The 10916-nt window shown below is 35.6% G+C and overlaps 1 protein-coding gene across 1 annotated transcript; it reads left to right on the top strand.

The window, feature by feature from the left end:
• The first annotated feature begins 6663 nt into the window (after nt 1-6663).
• On the top strand, nt 6664-9379 carry LOC106320565 (COP9 signalosome complex subunit 3-like). The gene is made up of 10 exons (XM_013758948.1): nt 6664-7265; nt 7342-7408; nt 7497-7567; nt 7664-7844; nt 7997-8054; nt 8180-8269; nt 8359-8487; nt 8561-8682; nt 8862-8934; nt 9029-9379. The coding sequence occupies exons 1-10, from the start codon at nt 7004-7006 to the stop codon at nt 9185-9187; spliced, it is 1212 nt and encodes a 403-aa protein (XP_013614402.1). The 5' UTR covers nt 6664-7003; the 3' UTR covers nt 9188-9379.
• The last annotated feature ends 1537 nt before the right edge of the window (nt 9380-10916 follow it).

Consider the following 10916-nt stretch of genomic DNA (forward strand, 5'->3'; position numbering starts at 1 on the left):
TACGCTGAGAGGGTCTTTACGTTTCAATGTTTTTACATTTTGACCCCCTACATTTTAATTTCGACAAAACTGAAAATTATTATCTTCGACATGGACATGCAATCATTTCTCGAAACACTGATCGATCTTAGGACATGTATTATTAGGGGTTTTAGGGCAGGTTCTTGAGTGGCTAAGCAGGTATTGATTCCACTTTTATGTAAGTCTAAGAAGTGGTTACGGTAGTTGCAGACGCATTTAAATTTTTCATCAGAGACTCGTCCACCACAGGATTGTTCTCCTCCATGTCCTGTTCTGAATCCACATTGTTACTCACGTAGTCATCATCATTGTTCAAACTCAATGTACCAATCTGAAAGTAATCAAAGAAAAACATCAGAGAAACTCATATACATCTCGCAAACCATAAACAAGTAAACCCACCATATTATAACTATCATCAAACTCAAAGCAATATCGCAAACAGTCAAACGAGCCATGAACCAGAAACCCATCTCAAAGTCTAAACGAGCCATGAACAATCAAAACAATGAATCAGATTAAACTTTACTAGAACTCATCAAACTCAAAGCAATATCGCAAACAGTCTAAACGAGCCATGAACAATCAAAGCAATGAATCAGATTAAACTTTACTAGAACTCATCAAACTCAAAGCAATATCGCAAACAGTCTAAACGAGCCATGAACAATCAAAGCAATGAATCAGATTAAACTTTACTAGAACTCATCAAACTCAAAGCAATATCGCAAACAGTCAAACGAGCCATGAACCAGAAACCCATCAAACTCAAAGCAATGAATCAACGAAACAGAACAACAAACGGAGTAAAACCTATCAACAAAACAGAACAATGAACGGAATCGAAGAACCCTAAACGCAAACCCTTTTCAGAAGTTGACGGATCGAGAGTCGAGAGAGGCGATCGAGAGCCGAGAGAGGCGGATCGAGAGTCGAGAGAGGCGGATCGAGAGCCAAGAGAGGCGGATCGTCGCCGAGTTTGCTGAGTCGAGAGAGACGGCTTGAGAGAGAATCGAGAGAGACGGTTTGAGAGAGAGAGAATCGCGACTCTGCTTTTTTTCCCAAATGAAAACCCTAGTTTTTTAGATCATTGGGCCGTCCATGTCCAAATGGTTAAGCCCATCGGATTTGGGATTTATTGGACTTCGACCCAATTGGACAGCTTTATTTATGGGTCTAATTTGGTTAGTCCAAATGGGTTTGGACATGGTTCGCCCATGGACATGAGGCCCATTTGACATCCCTAGTGGAAAAGGCTTTTCAGCCACCCTCAGATTATTTACATAAACCGAATAATACCGAGATTATTAATTATCTAATTCATACTGATCAGATTATATCTGGTTTAGAAAGACGGTTAGCAATCGGTATATGCGTATTTACATTCGTACCATTGTCTTTATTTGGGTTATAAACTTCTTCTTCTACCTTCAGGCTTGATACTGCATAACATGTTGAAAATGCATTAACAGGCGGGAAAACGGCCAATTCATACATCAATAAGGGGCCGCGGTCCCGATCAGTACATACACTCACACCCTGTGCTAAAACATACTTCAACTCCAATTATATTCAAATTTCATACATTAACCAACACTTTTCGGTCAGTTCATACATTGACCGTTTCTCTGCTAGTCAAATATTGACGGAGTCTTACGTGGACTTAACAGATGGTTACGTGGAAATTAAGCCAAAACGACACCGTTTTATTGAAAAAAAAAATTGTTTTAAAATGAGATTCGAACCCGGGTTACCCACAATAACTTATCCCCCACTCAACCACTCTGGCATGTATGCTTCACTGTTTTAATACATCACATATATATATATATATATATATATATTTATCGTTCATCCGTTCTGGGTTCCCCAAACAAAATTGTTTTCATTTGGTTTAGATGAGACTTCGAACACGGGTTTCCCAAAATAACCCATCCCCCACAGGACCTCTCGCCATGTTCATCGGTTTAATAGATCACATATACATATATTCGGTTTGGTAGAATTTCTCAAATGTTTTGTCAAAAAAAAAAAGAATTTCTCAAATGTTTTGTCAAAAAAAAAAGAATTGCTCAAATGTTAAATTTTAGGAAATTGTAAGTTTCAATTTGTTTATATATTTTAATCCAAATAATTTATATTTGAATTTAGGTTCTCGCTGTTGCTCGGCTTGATGACATCCTGACCGGACAAACCCCCATTTGATGTGAACACGACCAAAGGACATCAAGATTTTGAGTTTAATTAGTTGTACAATACGTATTATTGATTAACTCTATAATTAACTAGGTGATAAAGTAGATTTGTATGCTGCTCACATGGATGTGCGTGAAATAAATATTTTAACTGGGTTCGAATCCCCCTCTAAACCATAAGAAAACGATTTTTTTTTTAGGAATCCGGAATGACTGAATATGTATATGTGATGTATTAAAACAGTGAAGCATAAATGGCAGTGTGGTCGAGTGGGGGATGCGTTAATTCAGGGAACCTGGGATCGTAACCCCCCTTAAACCAAATTAAATTAAATTATTTTTGTGGAACCCGGAACCGATAAATGTTAAATATGTATACGTGATGTATTAATATGATGAATTATACATAGCAGAGTGGTCGGGTGGGGGATAGGTTATTCTGGGTAACCCAGGTTCGAATGCTACTCTAAACCAATTTAAAACAATTTTTTTCAATAAAATAACGTCGTTTTGGGCTTAATTTTCATGTACTCATATGTTAAGTCCACGTAAGACTCCGTCAATATTTGACTAAAGGAAAAACGGTCAATGTATGAATTTACCGAAAAATGTTGGTTGGCATATGAAATTTGAATATAATTGGAATCGAAGTATGTTTTAGCACATGATTTGAGTGTATGTCGGGACCGCGATCCGTTGTTGATGCATGAATTGGCCGTTTTCCCCATTGACAGCCATCTTGATGGTGCTCGTGTTTGATAAAAACTTCATTAGGCTCCAACTGCAAGCATGTATTCCAAATGATGTATACTAGGTGTATAAATCCACGCTGCTAGTTCTTTCAGGTTTGTCACCTTGAAATTTTATAAATCTGGAACTATAAACAATATTTATAAACATATTTATAAATCTGACAGCTCTTTCAAATACAATACTTTAAACAATATTTATATGTGTATAGGTATATATCGTAATTTATAAACATAAAATGCTTACTAACATATATACTATTTAATTAAAATAATAATTTATTCTAATTAATAATTATAAATAAAGATTTATTATTAAATCATTTAAAATATAATTATTTTACTTATGCCTAGCATTGGAGTAATACTAGTCTTTTATATAAAGTTCAAGTTGACTAACGAATCAGAATCTGACACATGCAATTTATTTACAAAAGAAAAATACGTAGTTTTGATTAAAATAATTATGATCTCGATTTTAAAACTCAAAATACTTAAATGCTTAAATTTTCTAACCACTACGTTCAAGATAAAATCACTTTTTGCAACTGTTTTATCATCTATTTAGTTTTCATTCTTACTGATTTTACTCTCCTCTTCATAGATTCATTTTTTCTTTGTATAGTTCTTCCTCTGATCAAAAACAAACTCCATACAAATTTATGATTTTTTTTTTCAATATTTTCTAAATGTCGTTCTGAATTTATATCCACTTTCCTCTCATTCTCAATTAATAATCTCTTGGGTTTTACGACACCTTTAGCAACTTTTTTGGCTCATCCGGAAAAAGCTGAACCAGAAGCTCCCATTGAAGCCGCTTCCAACAGAATGTCATACTCGAGGTTCCTGCACCATCTTGAAGAAAGTGAAGTCAAGAAAGTTGACTTGTTCGAGAATGGGACGGTTGCCATCGGAGAGATATCCAATCCAGCATTAAGAAAGATCCAGAGGGTTAGGGTTAACCTTCCGGGTTTGCAAGAAGGGGTTGTTTGAGTTGCCTCGTGATCACCACTGTGAGTTGGAAGCGGAGCTGAAGAAGATGGCTCCGATTAATGGGAGGGCGGTGTTGGTTTTTAGGGAGAAATGTGGGTGTTCGGTTGGGAGGTTAGAGGTTCCTGGTCCTAAGCAGCAAAGGAAGATCAAGAAATGAAAGAAAAAAAGGTTTTTTTCTTTTTGAGATGGTATCAGTACAGGCTGTGATGATGATGAAGATGATTATTATACTTTGATTAGCTTATAAACATGTATAGAATAAGAGACAATTGAGACAAAAAGGAAAAAAAAAAGAGTAACACAAACAATGAATAGTTTCAAGACTTTTGTCTACTAAAAGCTGATTAAAAATGCATGCAACGTTAACTTTTTCTAAAGAGAGCTTAGACCTCCCCTTTCTTTTTGTTTCATAGCTTATTTGTTAATGCATCTCAATTCGACTTTGGGATCATCAAAACAGGTGGAAACTTTGTTAAAGAATAACTTCTCTACAATGAACCAGTAGAAATGCAGTACAGAAAATGGATCATACCTCACGAAGAACATCACTCATAGCTGTCTCTGAAATGCCTAGAAGCTCAAATATCAAAATATGGCGGAGAGAGATCTTTAAGTTGGGATTGGAGAATATTACACTTCATGAGATATTTGGGTTTTCTGATTTTGCTTTGTCTGCGTCCATTTTCGTTGTGTGAAGAAAAATAATAGATACGCGTATCAGATTCTTGTAGCTCCTCGAAAACATGAACATAAGAAGCATTAAACCATTTGAAATCCTCAAATATCTGAATCTCAATAGTGACTCATGACGTTGTCTATTAAGTTCATGGTGAACCATGACTTCGTTGCCGCATAGTTGATCTTGTTAGTGAGAAGATGAAAGATGACTCTCCTTTGGGGCCTTGGAGTTGAGAGCAGTAGAATTGACCACAACTGAAGTAGCAACAATGTTATTAGGGAAGAGACGGAGATTGTTATTTGTGAGTTTGGAAACCACATTGTAGCTTATTTCCGTGAGCTTTGAATGTAGGTGGTGAGACGAACACCGAGGCAGTGGAGACTGTTTGGCCCTTTCCGGCAGCAATCTGGGCATACTTGGAGCTCTATGCGGTAACAGAACACATCTGTCCTTCGAGCGACTGAATAGTAGCCTTGAGACTCATGGTGGCGCTGTCACACTTTGTTGCATCCTATATTATAGTACCAAACTTCAGATTCATAGCAGTTCTGTGTGATGCCTCTCCTACTGATCATATCTTGATAACCTTCAGAGAATGTGACAGTGTCTGGTTGGTCCTCAAAACCAAGGTAATTGCGGCCATTTTTTATTCCAACCTCAAGCTCAAGAATAAAATTCCCATCATCCCATACACCAACTGAAAAGAAGGACAAAAAAAAAATCAAATAAGGTTGGAGCCTTAGCTTATGAAGACACAATAATATATATATATATATATATATATATATATAACAAACAACTAAGCCTAAAATCATCAAAACCCCTATGAGAAAGATATTATAAGTCAAACTATACCAAACCAGATTGTAGTGAAAATGCTTTAGTTATAGAATTCCAGAGAGGACGGGTAAAGAGCTTAGACAGAGGTTAAGAAACAAAATTACAAATTTTTGATAGTATCAGTTTTAAGGAATCAGACCTGCAATACAGGTCCAAGCTTTGCGTTAGGCAGATAGGACATATACCCGAGAAAGCTACCCAAAATAAATTTCCTTATGAGTAAGACTTTAGGGTAATCTGAAAATAAAAATTGCAGATACTTTAATAAAATAGAAGGGTATTGAGAATTTGTAGAGTATATAATTGATTTAAATAAAAATTTGTAGAGTATATAATTGATTTAAATAAAAATTGCAGATACTTTGTTTCTATTTTCAATGCATTGTTTTTAGCACATTTTCTTTGGGATTTCCACAGCTTGTAATCCTATAAATAGGACCTCTGAGCCACGAAATAAAACATTATTTTTTCTCTTTTATTTGAGTTATCTCTTTGTTCTTTGTAGAACACTTTTCGTTTCTTGGTGAGGTTATCTCCGAGTAAACAAATCTCTATTTCGTTGGACCTGTGCGTCATATCAGGCAACGTTTAGAAATCTTTCTTTTAGTGGACTTGTGAGTCATATCAAGCACCAACTGAAGTTTGGTAGTATCATTGGGCCATCCACAACCCATTGTATCACCGTTTAATCCATCAGTTCTCCGTTTTGGTGAGTTCATATCCCTTTAGTCCGATTGAGTGATCTTTTCCTAATTTAGGACGTATCATCGAGGGAGATGAGCTAAGCTCAGACGCGTCGGCGGGCTTTTTTTCTATTTTTCTCACTTTGAAACGCAAAAGAGATGAGACCGTAATTCCTCACAGCAAGCACAAACGCTTTTGTTCAATTTATTTTTGGATTTTCTTTAATTTTTTTTTCTGAGGCCAATTTTGTAATTGCAGATACTTTAATGAAATAGAAGGGTATTGAGATTTGCAGAGGATATAACTGATTTAATTTTTTTTTTTAAATGGGCGTACGAGGTGATGATGCCTCTTCTTCGTTTCGCTTGGTTATTCATTATATGATTTCCGGTTTAGTAAAGTCGAACCGGAACCAAAATCAATTTGTAGCTTAATCTGGTTTTTGGTGAATAAAAGACGGTGAAACACTCGTAAAATCGAACATGAACCAAAATCAATTGTAACCTAATCGAAAGTTTCAGTCTCCCGCTCCTAACGATGATGGCGGCAACGAATCTTCAGGACGAAGACTTTAACGACGGCATCGGCGAAGTTTTTCAGAGATCCACTCTGGATTGGCTCAATCAGGACAATCTTGTGGCAATCTACGACAGGCATGACGCTATCCCCTCCCTGAGAGCCTTGTACCGTTGGGTCCAGAACCGCTGGAGGAAGGCATCTTCCTTTACCGCGCCATTCGATTCCGAGATTACTTTGGGTGGGACGTTGTGCATGATACAGGAAGGTATTGCAGATCAGGACCAACTGTAGACGGGGCTGAGGTCACACATACGGAAGCGAGTATGGTGAGGCCAGAAGGCGATTTGTTTTGCCGACGGAATCACCACCGCGGTGCTCACGAGTTCTGTGTCGTACACTATCTGATTCGTCCCGCAGAAGACGACGGTGGCGCGGACGAGGATGTTGTTGACGAGGCGGCTGAGGATGGAGGCGTTGACGAGGCGGCTGAGGATGGAGGCGAAGAAGATTCCACGAGTTCCTCCGACTCCGATGATGTCGATGGAGACCCCGATTATGATCCGGAGCTTGATGAAAGCGAAAAGGGTAAATCTTTATTGTCACTTTGTATCAATCTGTTAGATCTGTATCCTTATTTCTTGAAAATTCTGTGTGTTTTTAGTGAACCTTGGCAGCTCGGATGTTCATCTTGAACAGCTCGACCATTCAATTCATTCTCTCGGCTACCTGTGAGTCTACTTTGTCCTGATGTGTATAGGTTCTGCTGTGTTTGTGTGAGTTTCTTATCTTAAGTTTTGTATCATTTGATTGTTCAAGCGAGGCTCTTACGCATGGTCTAGTGTCCAAGGGGAATGCTTCTGGTGTGGTTATGTTAATTGATGAAAAATGTAATCTTTTCTCGTCTCTGTCTGTGTGTTTTATGTTTTAGAGAGATTATGATGATGATGATGATGATGTTGTTGTTGTTGTTTTGATTCTTGCAGTTGTTACTCTTTGTAAGAGATTCAAAGACAGAGTCTTGGAGCTTAAGGATCCGGTAAGAGGGGTGGCGCCACTGGTGTCAGCTGTTCGCATGGTTCAGGTCTCTGCTACTTGTTTGACTGCATTGCATCCGGATTGTCTTCAGCTATGTCTCCAGGCCAAGTGCTACAAAGCTGGTTATGAGTGAGCCTCTTTTCCTCTTTGATATATCACATTGATTGTTTCAGTCGATGATTATGTCACAGCATTAGTCCACCCGTTTGATTCTCGTCCTTGATCCCTATGTTAATATATCAAAAGCAACTTTCTTATAATATTCTCTGCACTTTTCGCAGTGGAATGAATGGCATTGGACTGAAGAGATTCCAGAAGACATCGGAGTTTCATTACAATGTAAGACATTATGTTTTACCTTTTTCACATGTTGCTAGCCTCCATGGACTTTTACAATCGGAGCTTCATTGCAATGATACTCCATACCTGTACAAGCTTATGACTTTATGATTCTCTTTTCTCAGCCTTACTACGAAGTGGGTAATCGTTACAATGATGGGAAGATCAGTGAACTAGAGGCAGTGGTTGTGGCCCAGAGCTCAGATCTTGAACAGGTAAATCTCCCCTAGACACGAACTCTAATATCTCACTGGTATTAATCCTATAACACGCACTGATGAATCTTCATCATCCTATTTCTCAGGATAAGGACACTGGATTAGTGAAGCAAGCAGTGACTCAGAAGTACTTGACCTTGTCGCTTCAAGATATAGCCAACATGATGGTCCAAACTGCTAATGCTAAGGAGGCAGAAACGCATGTGCTTCAGATGGTAGTGTATTCTGTGTGTCCCACATTTTATTTTTTGGAAGCTAGCTATTTAACTGTATAACTGTTATACGCAGATCCAGGATGGTCAGATACATGCCCTTATCAACCAGAAAGATGGAATGGTGAGATTGTTGGAGGACGCTGAGCAGTACAAAACCAGTGAGATGATAGAGGTCATGGTTTCTGTGATCCAAAGGTATGTCTATGAACCAAATTCGTTGCTGACTTTTTTTGTTACTTCGATTCTTCTTTGTTTCCGAGTCCCCATAATAAGCTGCATTTGCAATGTCAAATTGATAGAGAATTGGATTATTTAGCCAGGTTAGAGTGTTAGAGTTAAACAAGCTCTGTGTGTGTGTTTATGTGATGTTTCAGGACAATTGGGCTGTCGAAGAATCTATTAGCCATGGATGAGAGCTTGTCACGTGATCCTATATACTTGGGAAAGGTAACTTAAATGCTATGTTTCATAGACTGTTCTGTTCTCTCCTTGAACCTTAGTTCGCAGACTAAAACCTTTGACAACTTTTTTTTATCTCAAGTTGGAAGGGAAAGTCAAAGGTACGACTTGGAAGACGATTTTGATACTGCCCCTCAGAAGTTCTCCATGTAAACAGCGAAATAACCTGAAGGAGAGCAAAACTTGTCTCAAACTCTTGTTGCGAGAATTTTTTTTTTTGCTGTTCTTTGTTCTTTTATGAACTTTCATATATTCGTTTGTTATCGGTTTAGATAGTCCTAAACCGATATTACATTTGTACAGAAAACATAACCCAACATTCTTTTGTACCGAACCAATATAACCGAAATTCATAGAAAATTAATATGTTTAGTTATATTGACTGGCGGTCTCGACTAAACAAAGAAGTTATATTGACTGCGGTCACATTTAATTTTACTAACTAGATCTTGATCCGTGCGTCCGCACGGAATATTTTTATGTATATAATAAATAATATTTATAATTTATTTGTGATTTATAGATATATTATAAATGTTTGTATATTTGTTGGTTGTTCGTTGGTAGATGTTAAACTGACTAAAATGATATATACATAAATTTGATCATTTTTACTGTGCTGATAATTTTTATATTATATTTGTTTATAAATTTTGCCATTTAATATATTTGTTTATACTAATACATTTATTTTTCTATACCAAATATTTTACGGTTAATATTTTTTTACCGTTTTCAACTTTATATATCTCTCAAATCATTTTATATGCTAAAAAAATGAGAAATATACAACACTTAAAAAACATAAATAAATAGTTTTAGAATTAAGGTAATATTAATGTGGAGAATATTTGTTTTTGCTTATGTAGTATATTTAATATTTTAGAAATTACTTACCTTTTTTGTATTTTATAATTCAAATAAAATTGTGTGAATTATATTGATATGAGAATTATTAACATATTTTGTTTAAAATGTTTATATTTATATTATAACATGATTTTCAAAGAACTTGGTGTATTATGTTTTTAAAAATTTAGAAAGTGAAATAATTTATATATAATTTAGAGTTAATATTTTAAAAAAAATAATAATCAATCTGAAATATTTAATATAAAATAGTCTTTAATTTCATACAATTATAGATGCTTTGACTAATTATAAACTAATGGCCCAAAACACATCTTAACTAAATTTGCGTTAAAACAGTTAGATTAATGTTTTTAAAAATTGATATTAGGTAATTGCGTGCTTTTGGTTGACAAAAATGGTTTTATTCAAATTTTTTAGATTATTTGAATATACCATTCATTAATCGCCTATGATTTTGACATTGATTAATATGTAATATTTCTATTTTTATATCATTTTAGCATTTAATTTTACTTTGTTTTACATTTTTTATAACTAAATGAATATTATAGTCTAGATTTTTGGAAATGTTTACTTTTCTAAACAAATTATTAACTAACCAAAATACTTGCTCAACTGAATTGATGACAAACAAAAAAAATTTGATATGTTAAAAAAAATAACATTTTTGTAAATTTAATGTTTGTATATTTTCATAAATCTAATATTTTGTCACCTTGAGTTTAAGCGGAAATCATAGTATAACATGCAAACATAGTAAAACAGTAGTGTCAAATTATTGCAATGGTTATACAAAAGAATATGGTTATAAGTAAGAATCCCAATTTTTTTTAAAGATGATGGAACTTAATATGTCTAGCTGCGACCCAACTCTAGTTACATCTTTGAGACGATAGCGTACCTAACTTTATTCTCATCTCTTCACTTAGCTTACTCAACAGTCATTACTGCTAAATTTAAAAAAAAAACACTCATTACTGCTACATGCCTTGGTTGCAACCTAATTTACGTTTATAGTATAACCATCCTCGTCAAGTTACTGTGTAACCTGGTTCTCTCTTATGACCTGCAACAACTCATATCTAACAGAATATATT

This window comes from Brassica oleracea, unplaced genomic scaffold (genome assembly GCF_000695525.1).
Source record: "Brassica oleracea var. oleracea cultivar TO1000 unplaced genomic scaffold, BOL UnpScaffold00958, whole genome shotgun sequence".
NCBI classification, from domain to species: Eukaryota; Viridiplantae; Streptophyta; class Magnoliopsida; order Brassicales; family Brassicaceae; genus Brassica; species Brassica oleracea.

Bases quoted from the DNA above. Each gene is read 5' to 3' on its own strand.
- LOC106320565 (XM_013758948.1), top strand. From the start codon at position 7,004: ATGGTGAGGCCAGAAGGCGATTTGTTTTGCCGACGGAATCACCACCGC. The intron at 7,409-7,496 runs GTGAGTCTACTT...TGATTGTTCAAG, and splicing joins ATTCATTCTCTCGGCTACCT to CGAGGCTCTTACGCATGGTC. The intron at 8,935-9,028 runs GTAACTTAAATG...TTTTATCTCAAG, and splicing joins ATCCTATATACTTGGGAAAG to TTGGAAGGGAAAGTCAAAGG.